Raw genomic sequence first — 26,082 nt, forward strand, 5'->3', positions numbered from 1 at the left:
GCTCATGGATTCAGCAGCAGCCACGGCCTGTGAGTGCAGCAGACCTCGGACACATCTTGCACAGGCAGAGCCAGGCCCAAAGCCCTGTGGGTCTGTGAGGATACGGAGGGGGCTGCGTGGGCTGCAGCAGGCCGCGGGCATTCCCTGTTCTGCTGTGCTCCTGCTCAGTGGGAACGCACCAGCCCCAGCATCTGCCTCGGAGCAGGGTCAGCTGCCACCCCTCGTTCCATAGGGGCCAGGGGAACACTGCCACATGACCGGCCCCGACCAAGTCTTTCCTTCAGCTGAGGCACACCCAGCCATGTGAGGCACTGCGAGGGGAAGGCCGGCCCTGGCACGACTCTCTCTGGGGATCCCCGTGCTGGCACAGGAGGCAGAATCCGTCCCGGCGCCCAGGGCCTCAGCCTCCCACCGACGGTCACCGGCACCTTTGCGGGCGTGGGCCCCGGGCTTATCACACGCGTCCCGCCAGCGCCGCCCCGTCCCGTCCCGGGTGAGTCACCGTGGCACTGAAGACGGGACGCTTCGCCACCGCGCCGGGCCCGGACGCCCTTCCGCTGCCGGGTAGCCCCCGAGGCCGGGCCGGGCCCGGCTGCGTGCGGCTCAGCGCGTAGCCGGCGGCGGCCGCGCCCCCGAGCGAGGGGCGGTGCACGGCGCGGCGCGGCTTCTTCAGCCGGCCGTGGCCGGGCCGGCGCTGTGAGATGGCGGTGTGCGGCGGGCTGCGGGTCTTGGGGTTCGCCGCTTTGCTGCTGCTGTTGCCGCCCGTGGCGGTGCCCCACGGCGATGCGGAGCGACGTTGCTTTTGCCAGGTGGGTTCTGCCGGGGGAGCGGGACGGGACAGGACAGGGTGGGCGCAGGGGCTGGGGACCCTACCATGACAGTGCTTCAGTGGCTCGGCCCTTCTCCGAGTGTCGGAGGTGGCTAGAGGAAAGGGCTGGGAGGGTGCTGTTTTCCCCATCTCCTTGACTTTGTTCTCTTGCAGCCTGTAGCATGAAGGGTAGAGTTTTAGCTCACTTCTTCCGTAGCTACCCAGGTGTCTCTGCTGGGATGTTTTGGGGATGTGTGTTACTACAGAGAGCTTCCTCCTCTCCCTTTCCTAAAGATCTTCCTTGCTTTTCCTCTCAGTTCTGCAGACCAGGAATGAGTGTGGCTACAGCAGCCACCTTGTACCCTACCCAACCCAGGAGTGAGCTGGGCTACCCCTACTCTGCCATGGCCAGGGGTGAGCTTGCTGATCTGTCAGGGATGTTACCCGGTGTGCTTGGTGCATCTTCTGTTGATGTACAGCAATAAGAGATGAAGCCAAGCAGCTGGACTGGGGAGATCGATCACTGGGCAAATGTGCTTGTGCAGTGGTGGTGCAGTGTACTTAGTGCTTTATTTTTGCTGCCTTTGTTTTTGTTTAAAGGAAGCTATTGTAAAGCCCCTTCTTGCTATATTCAAATTGTAGTGCTTAAATGTGTGTTGGAAATTGGGAGAGAAGAAAAAAACAAACAGAAGCGTGCACTTGCCTTCGCCTTCTGGGTGACTCTTGATGCTTCGGTTTCACGTGGAGGTGGAAAATACAAGCCATGCTGATAAAAAGTTGAAAATCAGGCAGTTTGATTCTATATCACAGAATAACAGATTGGTGGAGTTTGGAAGGGACCATCTAGTGCTAAAGCACCATCACCCATAACAGGTTGCCCAGGATCACAATGTCTGGGTGGGTTTGGAATCTCTTCAGAGGAGGAGACTCCACAACCTCTCTGGGCAGCCTTTCCCAGGGCTCCTGCATCCTCATAGCAAAGAATTTTTTTTTCCTCTCTTGTTCAGATAGAACCTCCAAGGTTCCAGGTTGTGCATGTTACTCAGTGTCCTATGTCTCGGTACCACCGGCAAGAGTCTGACCCCATCCTCTTGCCCTTCCACCCTTTAGCTGTGATCAGCTTTGAGAAGATTCCCTCCATCTACTCTCTTCTAGGATAAACAGTTCCAGGTCTCTTAGTCTTTCAATATCTCCATATGGTTTTTGCTTGTACACTTTCTGCTTAGTAGTGAGGTTTGTCTACAAAGGACTGCAGTCTGGGCTGGGTGTGTGCTATGGGATAAGGAGCCCTATACCTGAAATAAACCAGCATTCTGGCACTGTAATGGCTCACAGGCTTTTTACCTTGGGTAGGAGAAACCTGTCTTGTGCTTTGTACACTGCTGTCTTTGTGTGGCAACACACACCTTGTTTATGGAATAGCTTATGCTTTGGTTTAGTTTTCAACATAAGTGCTCAGGTTCAAGATTTTTCCAGACTTTGTTGCCTCTGGGAAAGTGTATTGTGTAGGGCAGCAGTTCTCAGCTTTACTAACCACTCAACCTCTCAAAGACACACTTGTGGGCTGCCTCATCTCCTTGTAAAATAGAATCTGCCCATCATCTTGTGCAGAACTGACCTGGTGGGTTTGATTTACTCCTAAACTAAATACAAGGTAAGCCTTGGTGTGTTTTACCTTCTGTTGCTTATATACTTGAATGCCTGGGTATAGCTTTTGGCTTCCACCCATGAACCATATCATTCTGTCTCATGAATTTGTCAGATGAAGAAACCTTGAGGTAAGGTGAATGCAAGAGCTTTGCCTTGTCTATCAGCCTGTGATGAGATAGCTGACAACTGCTCTAGCAATACATATGATGCTAACTGAAGCAGGCTGTAATTCTGGTGTTGTGCTCTTGTCTGTCTGTACCATGGAGAGCAATCTTTCACCTGCTTTTTTGACAGTTATTTTAACTCTTCATTTACTTAAGAAGGTTACTAACCAGTCCTCAATCTTCTAGTAGAAGCAGCAGGGGGGCTGGACTCAATCTTCACAGGTCCCTTCCAGCCCCTACCATGCTGTGATTTTGTTACTAAAACCACTGAAGTTTCACAGCCTGTTTCTCCTTTCCAATTTCTCTCCTGAGCCCTGAATAACATTTTGATATTGGAGTTCTCTCCAGCTTTGCAGACAGCTCTTTTCCCCACCCAGATATTCCTGTTTGCATTCATGCTTTAGTCAGCTATGAACCAATTCTCCATATTCCTTGTAATTATTACTCACCTGCTGTTTACAGGCTGATGTAGCTGCATTAAGGATGTGCTGCAGGTGCTGGGCAGACTGGGTTTTTTGGCTAGGTTTCCAGTCTGGCAGCAGGCTGCCTTCCTTCAGGGGTGTTTCTGTGGCCAGTATGCCATCATTAGTGCCAGAGTCCAGGCACTGAGAGTTACCTCCTTGTTACCTAAACAGACTTTCAAGCCACTCTTACATTCTTGATGAATTGATGTTCACGCAACAGCCTTCAGGGCAGGAATTCATGCCTAGCACAGTTCCTGACCTCTCTGGGATGGCTTGAGAGGTAGCTTCCAAGTGTGGAGCAGCTGCGGGGACATCTTTGCTAGAGGATGCTTGGAGGTGCCACCTGACAGCTTGTCAGTCTTGGCAAGTTTGCTGATGATACAAAAAAGTGGCTGATTCGAGCAGACTTTGCTGGCATTCAGTGAGACCTGGACAGGCTGGGGAGTTGGGCAGGCAAAACCCATGTGAACTTCAACAAGGGCAAGTGTAGGGTCCTGCACCTGGGAAGGAATAAACCCCTGCATCAGTACAGATGAAGGGGCTAACCTGCTGGAAAGCAGCTCTGTGGAGAAGGATCTGGGAGTTCTGGTGGACAACAAGGTCACCATGAGCCAGCCATGTACCCTCCTGACTCAGAAGGCAAATGGCATCCTGGGGATGCATAAAGGAGAGAGGCCACTGGGTTGAGGGAGGATCTTCTTGCCCTCTACTGTGCCCTAGTGGGGCCATACCTGGGTCCAGTTCTGAGCTTCCCAGTTCAAGAGACACAGGGAATGACTGGAGAGAGTCCAGTAGAAGCTACAAAGATGATTATGAGGGGCCTGGAACATCTCTGTGAGGAGGAAAGGCAAGAGACCTGCAGCCTGGAGAAGAGCGGCCTCAGAGGGGATCTGATGAATGCTGATCAATAGCTAAAGGGGGTAGGGGCAAGAGGATTGGGCCAGACTCTTTTCAGTGGTGCTCAGTGACAGGACAAGGGGCAACATGCACAAAATGGAACCCAGAAGGCTCTGTCTGAACATGAGGAGAAACCTTTCTGGTGTGAGGGTGCTGGAGCCCTGGAGCAGGCTGCCCAGAGAGGTTGTAAAGTCCCCTTCTCTGGAGGGATTCCAAACCTACCTGGACATTGTGATCCTGGGCAGCCTGCTGTGGGTGACCCTGCATTATCAGGAGGGTTGGACTGGATGGTCTCCAGAGTTCTGTACCAGCCCTCACCAGTCTGTGATTCTGTGGCTTAACCTCTTCTTGAGGCTTCCATGTGAGCTTTAGTTCTGTGTTCACTCTGTAAGCTCCAGTACTGGGGGAGCAGGAAAAGCATCTGCTTGCTGTCAGCCTGGGGCTGATGTGGCTTGTCTGCAAGAGCAGGCAGCTACCACTGAAGGTGATGCAGACCAAAAGCGACTCCTCAGCCACTGTAGTGTTCTCTTCCCTGTGCCATTTTGTAACTGCAGGTGGGAGATGCAGAAGGAAAGTCTGCCTTCTCTCCTGCCCAGCTGTGTGTTAGCTGGTGGTGTGTGGATCTGGGATGGAGCCCGTAGCCACAAGCCCACTGCTTAGGGGATATTTCATGACAGAGGGAAGCAGAAAGAGGTATAGAGGGACAGATCAGCAGTGCCAGGGAGAGCAGGCTGGCAGGAGTGTGGGATGGAGGTAAAGGAAGATGAAGCAAGGGCCAAACCCAAGGAGTATGTTGAGTCCACGTGCAGTGGTGGTGTTCCAACCTGTGTCATGTGCACGAGGCGGGTACATTGGTGTTGAGGGATTGAGAGTGGCTCTTATGGAAGCCCAGCCAAACACCTTCCTGAGTGTTTACTCAGCATTTGGAGCCTCTTCTGTGGCGTCTGTCCCAGCAGCTCCATTGCATCCCTTCTCACCAGGCAAACCCAGCCCTGCCCCTCAGTGTCTCACACCCCAGCTGGGTGGGTGTGTGTGGAGCAAAACCCATTGCTGCTGCTCCTCTTGGTGGTTTACTGGTGCCAGCAAGCACATGGCACAGGTTTGGGACTGGGTCAATTTGTGCTTTGTCTTAAACTACTGTTCTGATTATTACAGATTGAAGATGGAGATAAATATTTTAGGGAGGTGGCAGAGGGAAAGTGTTTTGAGGCACCACCCATTGCAGGACAAGGTTGACACATGCTGTAGCTCAGCCACTCTGACAGCAGGAGCTGAAGTCCCAAAGGAGTGGGAAGAAACAAAGTGGGCTGGAAGAAACAGGTTTTGGGGTAGCAGGTGGTCATGGAACAAGAGGGAGCTTCTAAGATGAAGACCATGCTCTTCCAAGTGGTCTGGTACTGCTCATTCCCCTGTGTCAGTGCTGTTTGGTGGTGGCATTGCTGGGGCTTTCATCTTGGTCTCTTGATGCGGTCTTCTCTGCTCCTTTGCTTGTTAGCTTTGGTAGGTTGGGCACGTACAGGTGGTGTCATCAGGCTGAGCTTTCCCTTTTTCACCCTAATTGATTCTATGATTCTTTCTCAGCAGCCTGGTGGCTGGGAGGCAGAGAAGTTAGCAGGTCAATGATACCTCACTGGCCATGTTGTGGCCAGGGAGATTGCCCATTTCTGCACAATCTTACTGAAATCCTTGGAGGAAGAATGTTTTCCCTCTTGAGTGGAGCTTGAGTTTTCTTCAGTGTCTTCCCTTTACCCCTACAGCCCTCACAGGCATGTTCTTGGTGGCAAAAATGGTGTGTCCTCTTTCAGTTGAGGAGTGGCCAAATGCTCTGATGTCACCTCTGGTCCAGCATGATTTCCCCTTAGTGAATCCTTGCTGTCTACTTCTAATAGATTCCTTCCCTCTGTCTGGAGTGGCAGGAAGAAACTGCAGGTACCTTTATGGTGCCCTATGCCTGATCCAAGCTATTTTTTCCCCCCCTCCTTCCCCACTTCATGTGATGTTGTGCTCCATTTCTGACTTCCCTCTCAGAAGGAGGGCAGGGAGCTTCCTCTCCACAGCAATAATTATCATGAATTTATTGAAGCTGATGTGTAGCTCTTGCTGAGTGATCTGAGGACACCGCGGAAATGCGTCAAGGCAGGTGGCTCATGCTTCTCATGTGCCCCTCTCTCCTCTCTCTGGGGTTATTCCTCCTCAGGTGCAGTTGCCTTTGTTGAACTTCATGATGTTCCCCTCCATCCTATCCAGGTCTCACTGAAGGGCAGCACAGCCTGATGGTGTCAGCCACATGTGTATTTTTCTCTAAGTGTGAAGGCTGGAGGAGCACACAATCACATAGAATATGCCTGCTTGAAAGAGACCTTGAAGATCATCCAGCCCAGCTTTTGACCCAGTACTGAAGAGTCAACACTAAGCCATGTTCCTGTAGTGTGAGATGTCCCTGCCCATGGCAGGGGGGTTGGAACTAGATGATCCTTGAGGTCCCTTCCAACCCTAAAAATTCTATGATTCTATGTGCTGGGTCCACATGCAGCTTGAACACCCCCAGGGATGGTGACTCCACCACTGCCCTGGGCAGACCATTCCCATCATAACCCTTTCAGAGAAGAGGTATTTCCTAACATCCAGCCTAAACCTCCCCTGGCACAGCTTGAAACCATTTCCTCTAGTCCTGTGGCTTGTCATCAAAGAGGCTGGTGCCCTCCTCTCTCCAGCCTTGCTTCAGAAACTTGTCAAGTTGCTTTGGATTAAGGGAGGCTGCTTCTTCAGGCTTACAGGATTTTACTCCCTTCTTGGGTCTGGATGCTGTGATGGTGGCTTTGGTCACCTGTTGCCTTTTCTGACTTGCCTCTATTTGTTGCCCCACAGCTTTTTGCAGCCCTTAGGCTGGTTGAGTGCTTTAAAAGTAAGAAAAGAAGGAGCACCTCAAATACAACCCACCACCATCTTGTGTGTTCACCATCTCTGCTTGGTCATGCTCTGCCCATGGACCTTCTGTGCCACCACTGTCACTCTTCACAGAAACTGCCCATGCCAAGGGAACTGGGCTTGTTTAGTGTGGAGGCTGGAGACAAGTGAGGGTTGGTTTCTTCTCCCTATTATCAAGTGATAGAATAAGAGGAAATGGACTCAAGTTGTACCAGGAGAGGTTTAGGTTGGACATTAGGAACAATGTCTTTCCTGCAAGAGTGGTCAGGCATTAGAACAGGCTGCCCAGGGAGGTGGTGGAGTCACCATCCCTGGAGGTGTTCAAGAAATGAGTGACCATGGCATCTGGGACATGGTTTAGTGGCCATGGTGGTGTTGTCTTGACAGTTGGACTTGGTGATCTTAGAGATCTTTTCCAACTGAAACAATTCTACAGTTCTCTGATTCTATGTCAGTGTTTTCTGGCTTATCTTGCTTGTCTCTGCTTCCAGCTTGTTTTTTGCACAGAGAGGGCAGAGAATGAACCTAACCCCCTAGAGCAGCAGCGTAGGGCACATTTGGTGGCTGTCTGCCACCAGGATTTCATAGGCAGCTTGTCATGTGTGGGATTGCTACATCCACATCCAGGAAAATTCCCTGGTGCTCTGTCAAGAGCAGATGAGTTGTAAGCCATGATTTTGGCTGGGGTGAGTTCCCCAAGAACTCACCAGGAAGTGTAGGGGGGAATAAAACTAATTCTGTGTTGTGCAACTTTGTCACCCAGGCTGTAACCTATGTCTCAGAAAGCTGGAGCTGAATCCATGCTGCTTTGTTTTGGTAGTGATTGGGGGGTGGGACTATTTTTAGTGTTGTTTGTGGGATTTTTTTGTGGTGGTGGTGGGTTTTTTTGTTTTGTTCAGGGCTTGCACACAGCTTGCTGACTTGTTCAGGGTGATGCTTTTTCTACATCAGATTTGCATCAGATGTTTTCTTGCCAATGGCTCTCCGAAGTGAGGAGAGAAAGGCTTGCAGTTGTGGTTTTGCTGGAGAGGGCACTGAAATGGGCTAAGAAGATGCTGAGGGGACTGGAACATCCTTCTTATGAGGAAAGACAGAGAAATGAGTCTTTTTAGTCTGGAGAGGAGAAGACTGGGGGGGGCATCTCATAAATGCTTATAAATACTTAAAGGGTGGTGTCAGGAGGATGGGACCAGTTTTTTCAGTGGTGCCCAGTGACAGGACAAGTGATAACAGGCACAGACTTGAACATTTAAACATGAGGAGGAACTTCTTAAACTAAAGAGTGATGGAGTACTGGAATAGTCTGCCCAGAGAGGTGGTGGAGTCTCCATTTCTGGAGTCCATCTGGACATGTTCCAGTGTGACTTTCTCCAGGTGACCCTGCTTTGGCAGGGGGTTGGACTGGATGGTCTCCAGAGGTCCATTCCAACCCTTACCATTCTGTGATGAAATCAAACAAATGGCCTCAGCATAGTTGATTTAACAACAAGGACTTTCTCAGAGTGCTGTAATCCTTGGTGACATTTTTGTTGCCTAACTGGTCCCTTATGCAAACACCAGTTCTCACCTGCATGTCATCTTCCAGGAGTGACATATGGGAGCTTGTCTCAGATGGGATCCTGAGCTGACTGGCAGCGTGTAAGTGTCCAATGTTCCAGCAGCCCATATCCAGTGTCTTGCTGGATTTGGCCCTGACAGAAACATCAGTCATCTATTTAACTGTGTCTGATGTGTTGACAAAAGGGCTCTGTGGTTTTGTGTATGCACAGTCTCTTCAAATGTCTGGTCTCTGGTGAGACCCTACCTGCTGTCTGGGGCCAGCTCTGGAGCCCTCAGCTCATGGACCTGCTGAAGCAGGGCCAGAGGAGTTCACAGCAGCAATGAGGTGGCTGGAACCCCTCTGCTCTGAGGCCAGGCTGAGAGAGTTGGGTTGTTCAGCCTGGAGAAGAGATGGCTCTGGGAAGACCTTCTGGTGGCCTTTCAGTACTTAAAGGGGCTGATCAGATAGCTGGGGACAGCCTTTTTAGCAGTGCCTCTGGTGACAGGACAAGGGGGGGTGATTTGAACTGAAAGAGGGAGATCTGGACTAGAAAGGTGAAGTTTTTTACACTGAGGGTGGTGAGACCCTGTCCCAGGTTGCTCAGAGAGGTGGTAGATGCCCCATCCTTGGAACCATTCTAGGTCAGATTGTTTGGGGCTCTGCACAACCTCCTCTAGTTGCAGATGTTCCTGGTCATTGTAAGAAGGTTGGGCTAGATGACCCTTTAAAAGTCTCTTCCAGCTAAAACTATTCTGTGACTTGCTGGTAAAAACAAATAAATAAACAATTCAGACAAGAAACTCCATTTTTTAATTTAAAAGTCCAGGGTAAGTCATTAACATTAATTGTTTGGGTTTTTTTATCCCACAGGTTACTGGCCACATAGATGACTGCACATGTGATGTAGAAACCATTGATGCATTCAACAACTACAAACTTTTTCCTAGGCTGAATGAACTCCTGGAAAGTGACTACTTTAGATACTACAAGGTAATTTTCTCATCCAAGAGTCATGTTACTGCATCCATTCTGTCTGCTGCTGCTTAATTTCTGACAAATCAGTAAGTGGGACTCTCCTGTTGTCAGGAGACTCTCAATGTGCTAAAACACACTTCTAAAATAAATGGCATGGCTTTAAAGAGAGAGACTGGAAGACTTCTGGTTGGAAGGGATCTACAGTGATCATCCAGACTGATCACCTCAGGGCTGACCAAAAGTTAAAGCATGTCATTAAGAGCATTGTCCAAATGCCTCTTAAACACTGTCAGACACTGACCACCTCTCCAGGAAGCCTATTCCAGTGTTTGACTGGATCTCTTGGTAAAGAAATACTGAATTTCCTAATATTTTCTTAGACTTTTTTTCTCTCTTGAGGACTTAGGCAACAGACCAATGAAATAACTGACTTGATTGAGCTGGGACTCAAAAATGTTGATGACATTTTGGGATGTACACTGCATAATGGAAGTATGCATGTTTCCCCATCAGCATGGAAAACCTGGTTTAGGTAGCAAACATCTGGGGAGTTGATGGGTGTTGCTGCCAGACTCTCATCACGGGGTGGTTTCTGCTCCCTTTCAGTGACTGTGTGTCTGTGGCTAGATGTCTGAGTGTGGCTGGGTTATGGGACAGTTTGATGCTTCTACAGAGAAAATGAATATTTAATCTTCTGTAAGAGTAGCTGACTTTGAGCTGGGGTAGAACTGATTATTATTTTCTTTCTTTCCCCCCTGCCTCCCATCTCTACCAAACCCACAATATCTGTTCAGTGTTAATTGTTTTGAGGAGCAATACCAGCTCACAGAAAAGAAAGACTGAGGTTTGTTAAAGAAGTTAAGGTCCTTTCCCCTTCCAATGTAGAGATTTGTAACAGAAGTACACCTTGTTCAGACCAGCTGTGGTGAGACACAAAATCACAGAATGGTCTGGGTTGGAATGGGCTCCTGAAGGTCAGCTAGTCCAACACCCCTGCAGTCAGCAGGGACATATGCAACTACAGCAGGTTGTGCAGAGCCCAAAACAACCTGATCTAGAATGGTTCCAGGGTTGGGCCATCTACCATCCCTCTGGGCAACCTAGGACAGTGTCTCAACATCCTCAGCATCAAAAATTTCTTCCTTCTCTCCAGTCTGAATCTCTTCTCTTTTAGTTCAAACCCATCACCCACTGTCCTGTCACAACAGGCCCTGCTCAAAAGTCTGTCCCCAGCTTTCTGATCAGCTCCTTTAAGCACTGAAAGGCCACCAGAAGGTCTACCTGGAGCCTTCTCTTCTCTAGGCTGAACAGCCCCAACTCTCCCAGCCTGGCTTCACAGCAGAGGGCTTCCAGCCCTCCCATCATTGCTGTGGCCTCCTCTGGCCTGAGTCCAACAGGTCCATGTATGTCCTGTGCTGAGGACTCCAGAGCTGACCCCAGCACTGCCAGTGGGGGTTTCAGCAGAGCAGAGGGGCAGAATCCCCTGCCTCTACCTGCTGCCCACACTGCTGAGGATCAGCCAAGGACACATCTCTCTGAGCTGTGAGCATATATTGATGTCTCATGTTGAGCTCATCACCTAGCACTCCCGAGTCCTTCTCAGGGCTGCTCTCTATGCATTCTCCACCCTGTCTGTATTTGTGCTTGGGATTGCCCCAACCCATGTGCAGGACCTTGCACTTGGCTCTGTCAAGCTTCATGAGGCTGGCATTGGCCCATCTCTTAAACCTGTTCAGGCACCTCTGGATGTCATCCTTTCCTTGCAATGTGTTGACTGCCCTAGACAGCTTAGTATGGTTGGCAGAGTTGCTGAGGGTGCTATCAGTCCTATTGTGTATGTCACCAAAAATGGTGTTAAACAGCACCAAGACCCTGAGGAGCACTGCTCATCGCTTGTTTCCACTTAGACATTGACCATCACCCTGTGATCACCAGGCCAATTCCTTATCCACCACGTGGTCTACCCATCAAATTGCTGTAGTTCCAATTTAGAAATCTCATGTGAGTGACAAGTAGAGTGTGATCAACCTGAAGATTAATAGCATCATTTGTTTCTACTCCAGGTTTTGTGATCTGAAGCCTTGCAACCAAGGCACTGAAGATGTGTGGTAAACTGTGGGGTTGAAGTTTGTCTTTGTTGCCTGGAGGAAATGTCTAACAGGATGATGTGTTGTTTGCAGGTAAACCTAAAGAAGCCATGCCCTTTTTGGAATGACAGCAGTCACTGTGGAATAAGAGACTGTGCTGTACAACCCTGCCCTTCTGTAAGTACCAAATCCATTTCTTTGCCTTTGTTCTCTGTTTGGCTTTTGGACATCAAGAAGCAGCAGCAGATAAATGCCTGGGTCATCTTGTTACTGTAGCTATGGAAGAAATTTGCCTCTGACAGAGCTTTCCTAGATGCAGTAACACTAGTGTCTGTGAGAAAGGCCAAAATGCTGGATTTGGAACATAAGCCAGACTTTTATTGGTTAAGTGGTCAAAACTTGTCCTCCATCCTTATCCAGAGCCTGGTGCTCAAGTTCACCATGGACCAGCAATGCCCCAGCCTTGGGAGAGTTAGGTAATGGTTGGACTTGATGTTAAAGGTCTCTTCCAACCAAAACAATTCTGTGACACCTTGAAACAATAAGGTGTCTATGAGAAATGTGTTGATTTGTCTTCTCAGCAGCTACTCTGCACCTCAAACGGGTGTCCTTTGCTTTCTTAGTCTTTAAAAAGCACTTGTTAGGAACCCAAAAATGGAATTATTTCTTTTTAATACTTTTGTCCCTCAAATGAACTCTAAATTTTTATTTAAATACTTTTTTCCCCCCTTAAAGTGATGGTTTTGATAATAAGCATTACCAGTGTGATGGAATACCATTACAATTAGTAGAAGGTTTAAGAGCTGTGTCACTTCTGGCTTTAATTATTTTTATTTGGGTCCATTTTATTCTGAAAGCATCAAAACCAGTGCTTATTCATTGATTAATTTTTCTTTTCCTGTGCTGCCAGCCATTGTAATGCCTAGTCCTGCTACTAGTGGCTTTCTTGACTTCCTACTGATGGAGGAAATGGATTGCTTGTGGAGGATATAAAGCTGGAAGGAGTGGTTGCCAGCCAGTGAGACCTGGCCAGGCTGGAGAGTTGGGCAGAGAGGAACCTTATGAAGTTTGACAAGGACAAGTGTAGGGCCCTCCACCTGGGGAGGAATAACTCCCTGCACCAGCACAGGTGAGGGGTGACCTGCTGGAGAATGGCCTGGAGTGCTGGTGGACAAGTTCACCATGAGCCAGCAAGGTACATTGTGGACAAGAAAGCCAATGCTTTCCTAGGGTGCAAGAATACTGTGGCCAGCCTGTCTAGGGAGGTTTTTCCCTCTCTCTACTCTGCCTTAATGGAGTTGCAGCTGGAGTCCTGGGTCTATTTCTGGGCTCCCCAGTTCAAGAGAGACAGGGAACTACTGGAGAGAATCTAGTGAAGGCTACAAAGATGCTCAGGGGCCTGGAGTATCACTGCGAGGAGGAAAGGCTGAGAGAGCTGGGGATGTTTAGCCTGGAGAAGAGCAGCCTTGGAGGGGATCTTCCTAATGCTCAGCAAGAGCTAAAGTTGGGGTGGGGTGGGGTGTGGAAAGAGGATGTGGCCACACTCTTGTCAGTGATTGCCCAGTGACAAGGCAAGGAGCAATGGGCACAGTGAAACCCAGGAGGATCTATCTGAACAGAAAATTTGGTGTGAGGGTGTTGGAGCCCTGGAGCAGGCTGCCCAGAGGGGTTGTGGAGTCTCTGGAGAGGTTCCAAATCCACTTGAACATTGTGATCTTGGGCAGGCTGCTGTGGGTGGCTCTGCTTTGGCAGAGGCATTGGACTGGATGATCTCCAGACCCCACTGTGCTGTGATTCTGTGAAGTTGAGGAGAATGTGTGTAATCTGCTGGTGTTGTGCTAGGCTGGCAAGCCTGACATCAGGTGATGGAGTGGTAGAAGTATTGTCTTTGAATGACATGTGTCTGGGGCTGGGAGATGCAGTGTCTTAGGAGGTACCTGAGCTCCTGCCAGGAGCACCAGCATCACTGGGAGACAGGATGGCAGATATCAGCTGACCAGAGACAACTCCATCTCCTCTAAGGTTTAAATTGGCTTCACCAACTTCACACTTGTGTAAGCAAAACAGAATGTGATGCAGCAGCTGGGGAAGGCTGCTGAGCTTGTGAGAAGAAGAGTCTTGCAAAAAGGCAAAGCACCAAGGGCATTGCTTAACCTTGGTGTGTGAAGGAGCCAGAAATCGAATGTGTTGTAAGCTGAGCTGAGTGCTTTGATTGCCTCCAGCTTACAATCATACAATTGTTTTAGTTGCAAAAGACCATTCTCCAGCTCTGCTGAGTCTGCTGCTAAGCCATGTCCCTCAGCACCACATCTCTGCATCTTTGAAACACCTCCAGGGACAGGGATTCAACCACCTCCCTGGGGAGCCTGTTACAAGGTTTGAGAACCCTGTCAGTAAAAAAGCTGCTTCTGATGTCCAACCTAAACCTTCCCTTGCACAACATGAAGCCATTTCCTCTCATCCTGTCACTTGTGCTTTGGTAGAAGAGACCAACACCCTCCTCACTACAACCTCTTTCCTTTTTCAACTTCTACAAACTCCTAATCTCTTAAAGATCAGTAGCACATGCTCTGCTTTGTCTTTCAGGAGGAAGTTCCTGATGGAATCAGATCTGGAAGTTACAAGGTAGGTGTGTCCATCTGCACAAAATGACACAATGTGGAGGACTAAGTTTGTGTCACTGCAGCCAGTAAAGGCTGCCTTAGTCAGATGGGCAGTATCCCTTGGGATGCACTTTGTGGCTGCATTTTTGCCCTCTGCAAGTGTTTGATTTGGAGCCTTGAAGGTAGCTATCCTGAGGTCAGGTCTTCTACTCCACTGACCCAGAGCTTCTTCAAGAGCAGGTCTCATCAGGCATAAAATGGATGTTAGGAAGAAGTTCTTCATAGAAAGAGTGATTGCCCATTGGAATGTGCTGCCCAGGGAGATGGTGGAGTCACCATCACTGGAGGTGTTTAGGAAGAGACTGGATGGGCTGCTTGGTGCCATGGTTTAGTTGATTAGATAGTGTTGGATGGTATGTTGGACTCGATGATCTCTTCCAAGGTCTCTTCCAACCTGGTTAATTCTATTCTAAAATGCCCCTGTGGCAGTGCCAGGGCCTGCTGGGAGTCCCTGCAACAGTCACCATGATTGCATAAGCCTCTGGCTATCTGTAGGCATCCTGTGGAAATACAGGGTGGGATGAATCATAGAAGTGTTCCTGGTGCTTGAACTGGTTAGTGAGTTAAAAACTGCTTTCTAATCCTCCTCCCTCCCCACCCCTTTGCTTTTCAACCCAGTATTCAGAAGAAGCCAACAACCTTGCTGAAGAATGTGAAGAGGCCAAGAGACTTGGAGCTGTTGATGGCTCTTTGAGGTTGGACTTCTTTTTGCACAATCCTTACTTCCACTGAAGACAAACTACTATCAGTGCTCTTTCTGACAGGCTTTTCCCACTCTTTTCAGCAAGGAAACCCAGGAGGCAGTGCTGCAGTGGACACAGCATGATGACTCTTCAGACAGCTTCTGCGAAGCCGATGGTATGGGGACCTCATAGATCTGACAAGTCTTGTCATGGGATTTTAAGCTCCTCTGGAGAACTTTCAAGCTGAGGTGTCATATTTTAGCAAGCCTGGAGGATATACAGTATTTCTTCTCTTTTCCACACCCCTGGCCCTTAGTACTTTCTCCTTAGGAAGAAAGACCTTGGAGTCCTAATGGATAGCAAGTTGTCCATGAGACAGCAATATGCCCTTGTGGCCAAGAGGACCAATGGCATCCTGGGGTGCATCAAGAAAAGTGTGCCCAGCAGGCCTAGAGAGGTTCTCCTTCCCCTCTGCTCTGCCCTGGTGAGACCACACATGGAACACTGTGTCCAGTATTGGGCTCCTTAATTCAGGAGAGACAGGGATCTGTTGGAGAGAGTCCAATGGAGAGCTATGAGGATATTTAAGTCCCTTAATCATCTCTCCTGTGGAGAAAGACTAAGAGACCTGGGGCTGTTTAGTCTTGAAGATAAGGCTGAGAAGGGAGTCTTATTAATGCCTACAAAGACCTGAGGGGTGTGTGTCAAGAAAGTGGTGCCAGTCTCTTTTCAGTGGTGCCCAGGAATAGGACAAGGAACAACAGGTACAAGGTAGAACACAACATTTCAATGTCAGGAGAAATTTCTTTACTGTGAGGGTGACAGAGCCCTGGAGCAGACTGCCCAGAGAGGCTGTGGTGTTTCCCTCATTGGAGACTTTCAAAACCCACCTGGATGGTGGCCTGCCCTAGGTAATCCTGCTTTGGCAGGAGCATTGGACTCAATGATCTCTGGAGGTCCTTTCCAACCTCTAACATCCTAGGTTTCTATGATTGTGCTTTAAAAATAATATGATGCAAATATATCTGACAAAGTTTTGCTGCTGGTCAAGGTCTTGCCATGATCAGCAAGCGAGTAGCTTGGCTGGAGCATGCTCAGGGTTTGCTTTGCCATCAGTGGCCTCATGTTCTGATAGTTCTGAAGGCCAGAGATCTTGACCCTGCTGTAGTGGGTTGATGTGTATCAAATAATATGCCCCTGGCTCTCTGGGCAGGGATGAGCTGGTCTCTGTGCTGGGAAGATTATTCTGAATGTAGAAGGGTGGCTGGGTCAGCCTTGGAAGATGTCATTCTTTGCTCAGCAGTTTTGATCACTGACCCAGCACTGTGCTTCACAGACATCTATTCCCCTGATGCTGAGTATGTGGATCTGCTCCTGAATCCTGAGCGCTACACTGGCTACAAAGGGCCTGATGCCTGGAAGATCTGGAACAGTATTTATGAAGAAAACTGCTTCAAGTAGGTGCTTTAGGAGATGTATACCACACCCTGCATGTGCTGGGTTTTGCAGAGAGGCTGCATGGGCTTAACTGTTCCATGAGTCCCTACACAAGAAAGGACTGAGAGATGTGGGGCTGTTTAGCCTGGAGAAGAGCAGCCTGAGAGGGGATCTTCTCAGTGCTCAGCAAGAGGTAAAGGGTGCAGGGGGGGCAAGAGGATGTGGCCAGACTCTTTCCAGTGGTGCCCAGTGATAAGACAAGGGGCAACAGGAACAAACTGGAACCCAAACGGTTCCATTTAACATGAGGAGAGACTTCTTTGGTGTGAGGGTGCTGGAGCACCAGAGCAGGCTACCCAGAGAAGTTGTGGAGTCTGCTTCTCTGAAGAGATTGCAAACCCACCTGGACATTGTGATCCTGGGCAAGCTGTTGTGGGTGCCCCTGCTTTATCAGGGGGGTTGGACTAGATGACCTCTGGAGGTGCCTTCCAACACCCACCAGTCTGGGATTCTGTGATCCTCCTGGGTTTGCTGCAGTATTTGTGCAGTACAGGCTGTGCAGGAGAGGACAACGCACGTGGCTGCCTCATGAGCTCTCTCTTGGCTCTTTTTTGGACCACAGCTTATCATGCTGCAGGCTTCCAGTACAGCCTGGCAGGTGCTGTGCATGTCTCGTGTGCATGGTCCTAGCACACGGTCCTGTCCTCCCTTGGCCATAGCAGGGAACTCTCTCCCCATTCCATGTACCAGGTTGAACTCCCTGGGGCTCTCTTTAGGCATTTCCTCCCTGTTTGTGCTAGTGTATCATACACCAGGCTGTGGGATAATTTCCAACAGCTCCTCTGTAGACACTTGTGATTTCCTAGCTATTTTCTAAAGAAAGATGAAGAGAAGAAAGCTATGTTTTGCTCTGGCACTTTCCTGTCTGAGCAAGGCTTAAAACACAAGGGAGTCCAAGAGTTACTTTACCTGTTTCATAGAAACAGAATATGAGATTGAAAGCACCTCAAGGATCACCTGGCCCAACCTCTCTTGGGAAAAACATGATCTTTACAAGATGGCCCAGCACTCTGCCCAGTGAATCTTAAGTTTCCAGTGCTGGGAACTCCACCACTTCCCTGGATAGAGCATCACAACAGCTGATTGTCCTTGTTGTGGACAACTTCCCTCTTGTGTCCCACTGGAATCACCCCAGGAGTAACTTGTACTCATCACCTTCATCTGTTCCATGGGGATCCTTGTAAAAGGGAGTCTCTATCTTCTTTGTAACTACCTTTTGACTGCAGAGAAGTAACTACTTCTGCTGTGTTTCTGCACAGAAGGGAGACAGTCACTTATCTCCATATTATTTTTATTTCCCTCTTAGGCCTCAGAATGTAAAAAGACCTTTGGCATCTGGTAGAGGTGAGTCACTTATTCATCTCACTGAATGCTTTAGTAGTCTACTGATCCTGCTCCAGGAAGAGCAAAATTCTCTAAGCTAATTTGGCTGAATGAGAAATGTGTTGTAGCTCTTGATCAAGAGTAGAATTTTATGGAAGGGCACCTGGAAGTGTGGCTTTCTAGCATTCATCACTGGGAAAGGAAGTCTGATCCTTCACTCTTAGAAGCCTTGTGAGCTTTGGAGGGACTGGGAGCCTGATTTCTGCACTTGTCAATGCCAAACCATCTGTGGTGGACTGAAATGAGAACCTAGCTGGAAACCACCCAGTACGAGAAACTGTGTCCCAGAGGTGAAGGCTGGACAGCGTACATGACAGTAGAGAAGGATTTGAGAAGCATCACAGCTCCTTGCCCAAGGCTGCTGAGAACCCATGTCTCCTGATGCCTCCTCCTGCCCAGACATCTAGAATCAACCTCGCCCCCTGTTGGTTTGACCTGACCACTGCTCCAGCAGTACCCTCTGGGGTGATTGTGGGATTTTCCCTAAGCCATGTAGGTCCTTTTTTTCCCCCCTGTAGGCCCTTGTGCAAAGGGGTGGCACTTCAGGAGCAGCACTGCTGAAGGAAATTGACAATGTCCTTCAAAATATCTGTCCTTCCCTTCACCACCTCTGTTTAGGGCAAGATCAGAATGAAATACCACAGGTATGTTGAAGGGAGAGTGAAGGACTGTTGAGGTGAGGAAGTAAGAGGACACGACAGCAGAGGGTCTGACCTGAAACCTGCCAGAGCTGCTGCAAGTGTCTAACAAACTGCAGGAAACAGGGATGGGATCTTCCAGGAGATCTCTGTCAGCAGTAGACATTTTTGTCCCTTGTTTTCTGGTCTCTGATCCAGATGCATGGTGCTTGTATTTCCCCTGCAAATACCGATCTCTCCTGTGCTGGTCAGGTTATTCAGGAGCTTTGCTCATCTGATGTGTCCACTACTGCAGTTTGAGGTGATACTCTTTGTTCAGAATGCTTCTAAACCTCCCTGGAGAAGCTCATTCTCTTGTCAGAGCAGATAAATAGAGTGATCTTAATGCTTGTGCTTTGGAGTTTAATTTTGGTCACATGTAACTTTTATCTCCTCTTTTCTCTCCCTCCACCACTCTGGGCTCTTTTCTCCCCCGTCAGGAGATGATGGAGGTGAGTGGCACTTTGTTTGGTTTTACTGATAACAGACATGTGGTGCCATTATCGTGCTGTCACGAGCTGTACCAGTAGATAATGCACCTGGCCAGCAAAATCAGAAGTTGTCTGGAAATTCTGCTGTGCTGAGGACTCTGTGAGAAATCTCCTTGAGCTCCCTGTCCCTGAGGCCAGCCCATCCTTGTGTGAAGGCCTTAGAAAGCACCAGCAGTTAGGAGTGAAGGCCCATTTGAAGATCAAATCAGCAGAGTGTCCTAAGCCTTCAGGACCTGTGTTTTTTCAGTGCTTGTTTCTGCTGAGCTTTGAGGAAACTTAGCCCTTTTTGGGCAGGAACATTGAGGAGACTTAGTCCCAGCACCCTCTGAGACCTAGTAGGAGCTGGGTGCCCTGCCAGGCTCAGGCCTGGGAAAGGCTGTGCTCTGGAGCTCATTACCCTCTGGGCCTATGCATATCCCATGTCTCTTTTTTTACATTCAAATTATCTCCAAATCACTTTATTCTCCAGATACCTTTCAGGCATGTAGGTTGAAGGTGGGACTTGATGATCTTAAAGGTCTCTTCCAACCAAAGCAGTTCTATGTAGCAAGAGTAGTGTGAAACACTGTTTTGTGTGATTGTACCTGCTTAGCTGCACTGTTTTATCTTATATTGAATACAACTGCCTGTCTCCCATCCTGTCTGGAAATAAAAGGGCTTCACAGTTGTTGTTTTGCCCTGTGTTGTGCCAATCTGCAGTACTTCTGCTCCCCACCAGCCCTCAGTGAGATGGTGGGAAAGACCACATGCTATGTTTAGCTGCTGCCATGCTGTCTTGTAGAATCATCAGTCAGAAGGGTTGGGGAGAAACTGTTTTCCTGCTCTCCTAACATTCTTCTCCCTGCTTCTACAAACTGGAGTAGGCAGAGTTCCTCTGGGGGCTGGCCTTGGAGCTGGTTTCAGGACTCAGGCTTGGGCAGTGCCCTCAAAGTGACATGCTTGTTTTCCTTTTTTTTTTTCCAGGGCATGCATTTTACAAGTGGCTGAAAGGTAATCCTTCTTCTGAACCTAGTTCCTCTTCCTGGGATGAAGATGAAATGGGGAGGGTGGGAGTCACTTGCCACACACAGGTGGGATTAGATCTGACAGCAAGGACAAGAAAATTCGACCTGTGCTTTCAGTGTCTTAAAGTGTTTGTTTATCTTCAGGTGTCTGCATAGAGAAACGAGCTTTCTACAGGCTCATTTCTGGTCTCCATGCCAGCATCAACATCCACCTGAGTGCCAGGTACCTTTTGCAAGGTAAATGCTACTTTGTCTTGCATCAAACCTAAAGTGACATGTCTGTGGCTCTGCTAACTGCTAGCAGGAGCCCATTCTGGCAGGGTTCAGGCCACCTTTTGTGCTCTCTTCCTACTTCCCTCAGCACAGAGGTTGTCTAACAGTCAGGAGTGCAGTTACCATGTCTTTAGGTTTGAACATGGCTGGACTGTGCTCTCACCCAACACTTTCAGCCCAGCTCCAGCCTCCTTTCATGAGCTGTAGAGTGTGAAGAGGTCTCCTCTCAGCCTCCTTTTCTCCAGATTGAACCACCCTGGTACATCTGCCTGACCCTCTTCACTTGCCAGCAGATGTGAAGTTATCACCAGCTGACATCAAACTGCTCTGAGAAAGTTTCTCATCAGTTTATTCTCTTCAGAAATGCTTTAAAACAGGCACTCTCTGTTTTCAGCTTTTGCTTGCAAGCCAGGGTGATGTTTTAACCCAGCTGACAAAACCCTGCAGGAACTGTGCATTTGTTTGGCTGGGAGTTTGGTGAAGAACATTTCTCTCTTGGCTCTTGAACTATTTGTGGTCAGTGAGAGAGCTGTGACTACTGTAAAGCTTGGCTTGAGTTCTATCTCACTGTTTAGCTTGGTCTGGTGGGAGGAGGTGAACCAGGTCTGCATCCTCCTGCCTCATATCTTTGTTTCTTTTGCTTTCTCAGATACATGGTCAGAGAAGAAATGGGGCCCCAATGTTACAGAGTTCCAGCAGAGATTTGATGAAGTCATCACCAGAGGGGAAGGTCCCAGAAGACTGAAGAACCTGTACTTTCTGTACCTGATAGAGCTGAGGGCCCTCTCCAAAGTGCTGCCCTTCTTTGAGCGCCCAGGATTCCAGCTCTACACAGGGAATCCAAGTCGTGATGAGGAAATGAAGAACCAGTTGCTGGAAATCCTCCATCTGGCCAAGTAATTAGATTTGGTACCTGGGGAGAGTGGCTCTGTCCATCCTGGTATCTTTGAGCACATTTAACCTTTTGCACCTAGAAAGCTAGGTCCTGGGTTTGCCTGTCTAGTGGGACAGTGATCTGTGCAGTTTCCAGCCACTCTGCCCCAAGCCTGGAGCATTTGTGGGGTGGTTGTGACCCACGTGCTGGCCCCAGCACTTGGCCTTGTTGGACATCTGCATCTCCATTCAAACTGCTCACCACGGTAGTTAACCCCAGGGTTTAACAGTCCAGGCTGTTAGGCAGAGTTTGGAGTAAGAGGAATGAAAATGCCAGAACCAGATGGTGAGATGCAAGCTAAAAGGGAAGGCATCCAGAGATGTAAGAAGCAAGCAGCTTGCATTTAAAATGCATCATGAGACGTATAGTGTCCAACACCTATCAGTTTAATCCCCACACCTAACCAGAGGCTTCAGCCACACAACCAGCCTCTGGAGATAACATTCCTCTTCTGTTTCAGGTCTTTCCCACTGCACTTCGATGAGAACTCCTTCTTTGCAGGGAATCCAAAGGAAGCTGCAAAACTCAAGGTAATTGGCCAGCCCTACCCTTTGGAGTACCAAAAGGAGTTACCGGGTTGGGTATTTCCAATTCATTTTGCTTTCTGAATGGTTTGGATGCTTGTGGGTAGTGTGGGGTGGGGAGCCCACTTCAGGAGGCATTTCCCTCAGTCTTACTGAATTTAGCCTGGAGTCACAGCATCATAGAATCACAGAATGGTTTGAGTGGGAAGGGATATGTAAAGGTCATCTAGTCCAACTCCCCTGCAGTTCGCGGGGACATCTGCAATTAGAGCAGCTTGCTCAGAGCCCAAATCAACCTGACCTGGAATGGTTTGGGATCCTGGTGGGGATGGGCCATCTACCACCTCTCTGGGCAACCTGGGACACAGGGTCTTACCACCCTCATCAAAATTTTTCTCCCTTCTCTCCCATCTGAATCTCCTTTTAGTTTAAACCCTCACCCCTTGTCCTGTCACAACAGGCCCTGCTTAAATGCTTTCTGTTTGGCCCTTTTAAGCCCTGAAAGGCCACCAGAAGGTCTCCTTGAGAGCCTACTGTTCTCCAGGCTGAATAACCCCAACTTTCACAGCAGAGGGCTTCCAGCCATCCCATCATTTTTGTCCAGGATTAACGGATGGAAGGAATCCTAATTAGTGCATAACCATGACCAACCTGAATGCCTTTTTTGTGTCCCCCTCCCCCAAGGAGGAGTTCAGGCTGCACTTCAAGAATATTTCTAAGATTATGGACTGTGTTGGCTGCTTCAAATGTCGCCTGTGGGGGAAGCTGCAGGTAAGCTGTGTCAGGAGCTGGGGATGTGTCTGTAAGCACCTCATCTGATGGGGTCTCTGCATCCATACTAAGTTCTTAGCTAAGCTGGTCAGCTCCCAGATTTGGGGCTATTTGGATCATCTCCTCATCCAGTCAGCAGGAAGCAGGGTGCTGATTCCTGCTTGCAGGGCTTGGCAATAACTGCTTCTTGTCTCTACATCTGAAAACTGAGTTGCCCTGCTAGAGTCACTGCCTGGGAGAGGAGACATGGGGCACAGATCCTCCAGCAAGGGAGGCAGAGGCTGCTGTGGGGGTTTGGTGAGGTCTACACTGGGCTTTGCACATGGACATAGCAACACTAAATAAAGCATAGAATCATAGAATTGTTTGGGTTGGAAAAGACCTCTAAGATCATTGAGTCCAACCATTGACCTAACACCACCATGGCCACTAAACCATGTCCTGGAGTGCCATGTCCACACGTTTCTTGAACACCTCTAGGGATGGTGACTCCACCACCTCCCTGGGCAGCCTGTTCAAAAGCCTGACCATGCTTTCAGGAAAGAAATCTGACCCTCCCCTCGTGCAACTTCAGGCCATTTTCTCTTGTTCTGTCACCTGATACTAGGGAGAAGAGACTGACCCCCATCTCACTCCAGACACTTTTCAGGGAGTTGTAGAGGGCAATGAGGTCTCCCCTCAGCTTCCTCTTCTCCAGACTAAAGTACCCCAGTTCTCAGAGCATCCAGGTTCTGTTATGCTTCCCAGTCTGAGTCGTGCCAAGTGAGATCCAAGTCTTGCTATATTGAGATGATGTCAACAGGAATCCTTGCAAAGATGGAGAAGGGAAGTCAAGTTAATTTTGTGAATCTCTGGGTGTCTCCCTGCTGTTAACTGCTCGTTTGTTGTGCACAGACACAGGGCCTGGGAACAGTACTGAAGATCCTCTTCTCTGAAAACCTGATAGAGAAGATACCCGAGCGTGGCCCTTCCCATGGATTCCAGCTGAGCAGACAAGAAATTGTGGCCTTATTTAATGCTTTTGGAAGGTTAGTTTGATATTTTTCTCCTCTGCTTTCACATGAGCTGCTGTGGTACATCCCATTTCAGCTTAAACAGTCGGTTCTTGTCAGCAGCCTCGGTGTGAACTCCTGCTCCGGTCACGTTGCCTCATAAAGAGGCTTTCAGATGTCAGATGATGTTAATGTCACGTGCAACAGCTGGAACCATGTAGAACAACTTCATACTCAGCATTTCCATGAGATATTCAAGGAAGTGTTCCTGTGAAGATACAGGGAATCTCCTGGGGTTTAGGATAATGAGCCACTCTGACCACATAGTCTCCAGACAAGGTTCTGGTTCTGTGCTCACCTCGGAGCTGAGCGGGCTCACCTGCTTGCCCTGCATGTACTCCGCAAGGGCACACCAGATGATACGCTCCATGACCCTTCAATGAGTTTCATTGCCCTACTCTGGGCCTCCAAGGATGGTGGCTCTACCACTTTCCTGGGCAGTCTGTTCATGGTTTAGTAATGCTTTCTGTGAAGAATTTCTTCCTAATGTCCAACCTAAACTTCCCCTGATGCAACTTGAGGCCATTTGCCCTTGTCCTGTCACTTCCTACTAGGGAGACTGACCCAGATGTGGTTCCAGCCTCCTTTCAGGAAGTTGTAGAGAGCAATGTGGTTTCCTTTTCTCCAGGTTAAACAACCCCACTTCCCTCAGCTGCTCTTCACAGATCCATTCTCTTGACCCTTCACCAGCTTCATTGCCCTTCTCTGGACCCACTCCAGCACCTCAAAGTCCTTCTTGGAGTGATGGGCCCAAAACTGAACCCAGTGCTCAGTGTGGCCTTCCCAGTACAGGGACTCAAACACTTCCCTGGTCCTGCTGGCCACACTATTGCTGATCCAGACCAGGATGCTGGAGACCTTCTTGGCCACCTGGGCACACATTGGCTCATCTGCAGGCAGCTGTCATCCAGCACCTTCAGGTCCTTTTCCACTGGGCATTTTCCAGCCACTGAACCCCAAGCCTGGAGTGTTTGTGGGGTTGTTATGACCCAAGTGCAGGTTTTAATTTGAACCTCCATCTTCTGCTTGTTCACAAGTCATGTGGATTGCTCAGAACCTCCTCACAATAGAGCCTTGTCCTGGTTGGGAAGGACAGAGCCCTCCTTGACAAGCTCTATCCTTGGAGTCCCATCAGGCATCCTCACTGATGCTCCAGGGGTACAAAAAATGAGGTTGGTAATTCAAAAACCCTCAAGTAGAAACACATTTCTATCACAAGGAGACTCTGCTGTGGTAATATTATGGTCTGTTTCTTGATCTCTAGTTGATAGGTTTGTAACATCCTGTTCCACTCAGCTTCTCACTGCTTGCTTTAAAAAAGAGTGAAAAGAAGTAAGAGCCTGATTGTAACCAGAACCTACTTTAGCTGCAAACCTGAATTGTCACTTCCCAAGAGCTCCTTGAAGACAGTTCCTTCTCCTGAATTTTAAACGAGGCCTCATGCACACAGAATCAGCATGGTTGGAAAAGCCTTGCAAGGTCCTCTAAGTATCTGAAGGGGACCTACAAGAAAGCTGGGGAGGGACTTTTTACACAGGCTTCTTGTGATAGGATGAGAGGAAATGAATGAAGCTGGAAGAAGGCAGATTTAGACTGGGTATTAGGAGGAAATTCTCTACAGTGAGGGTGGTGAGACACTGGAACAGGTTGCCCAGGGAGGTTGTGGATGCCCCCTCCCTGAAGGTGCTCAAGGCCAGGCTCAATGAGGCCTTGAGCAACCTGGTCTAGTGATGGGTGCTTCTGCCCATGGCAGGGGTGTTGGAACTAGGTGACCAGTTGATGATGATTCATAGATTCAAGTCCAACCGTTATCTAACACACTGCTCTGAGCTTTGCTTTTTTCCTCCTGTATGCAGGATCTCAACAAGTGTAAGAGAATTGGAAAACTTCAGAAGTATCTTAAGAAATATGAGATGAAGTCACTGGGGAAAGAGAGACCTTAGAAGTTCTTCCTCCTTGGTTGTTCTGGACTGAAACTGAGCAAACACCATCCTTTCATCATACTCCCAACACCACAGGGTGAAGACCACTTGCTGGACCTCCTCTTCCCTGCTGCTTCTTTGTGACCTGCTGATGAGAAACATTTTGTACAAGAGAGAGAAGAGTAAACTTTAAAAAAGCTACTTTTTATTTTGTATGAAAAGGGGGACTATATACAAAGTTTATTTTATATATTGGAGGATCCTTCTGAGTAAGCCTCTAACTCTTCCTGTACGCTGAGGGTGGACTAGACCCATCTCTTTGCCTTCAGAAGCTGGAGCTAGGGCAAGTGAATAAAGTGTGGGGAAAATTCTGTGTCTGCTCCATGATTGCAAGCAGCCCCTCACTTACCCTGTCTCTGGACATCAAATAAACAGCAAGGGGCTCAAGTTGTTCCTTTGCAGCAGGGACAAAGGACAGATTTGCGGGGGGGGGTCAGTGCTGCCAAAGAACACTCCCAGCATGTCCCCAGGTGCTGGCCAGAGCAACCATGCTGCTTTTTATCCCAAAACAGGCTTGGGGTTGGTGCTCCTGTGCAGGAAGATGTTGGGAGTATGTTCCAGCTGAGCTGCTGGAGCTGCTGTTTACAGTCAGCTCAAGGCCATGCAGATAAAACCTGTGCATAGACAGAAAGCAA

The 26,082-nt window shown here is 48.8% G+C and overlaps 1 protein-coding gene across 2 annotated transcripts; it reads left to right on the forward strand.

The window, feature by feature from the left end:
• Positions 1–634: 634 nt before the first annotated feature.
• On the forward strand, positions 635–25,758 carry ERO1A (endoplasmic reticulum oxidoreductase 1 alpha). Of its 2 annotated transcripts, XM_068149077.1 has the most exons (16): positions 635–809; positions 9,322–9,441; positions 11,607–11,690; positions 14,100–14,138; positions 14,795–14,871; positions 14,961–15,034; positions 16,196–16,316; positions 17,663–17,700; positions 18,857–18,868; positions 19,871–19,897; positions 20,056–20,148; positions 20,834–21,080; positions 21,579–21,648; positions 22,327–22,413; positions 23,308–23,441; positions 25,322–25,758. In XM_068149077.1, the coding sequence occupies exons 1-16, from the start codon at positions 702–704 to the stop codon at positions 25,380–25,382; spliced, it is 1,392 nt and encodes a 463-aa protein (XP_068005178.1). In that variant the 5' UTR covers positions 635–701; the 3' UTR covers positions 25,383–25,758. The 2 variants fall into 2 exon arrangements, with proteins under 2 accessions (XP_068005178.1, XP_068005179.1); XM_068149078.1 differs by lacking the exon at positions 18,857–18,868 and having other exon boundaries at positions 636–809.
• Positions 25,759–26,082: the final 324 nt, after the last annotated feature.

Source organism: Melanerpes formicivorus, unplaced genomic scaffold, assembly GCF_026170545.1.
Source record: "Melanerpes formicivorus ecotype bairdi unplaced genomic scaffold, bMelFor1.0.p_v2 SCAF_17, whole genome shotgun sequence".
NCBI lineage: Eukaryota > Metazoa > Chordata > Aves > Piciformes > Picidae > Melanerpes > Melanerpes formicivorus.

Coding starts and splice junctions, on each gene's coding strand:
- ERO1A (XM_068149077.1), top strand. CDS start 702: ATGGCGGTGTGCGGCGGGCTGCGGGTCTTGGGGTTCGCCGCTTTGCTG. Junction 15,035..16,195: donor CAGCTTCTGCGAAGCCGATG/GTATGGGGACCT, acceptor TGTGCTTCACAG/ACATCTATTCCCCTGATGCT. Junction 21,649..22,326: donor AGGAAGCTGCAAAACTCAAG/GTAATTGGCCAG, acceptor CCCTCCCCCAAG/GAGGAGTTCAGGCTGCACTT.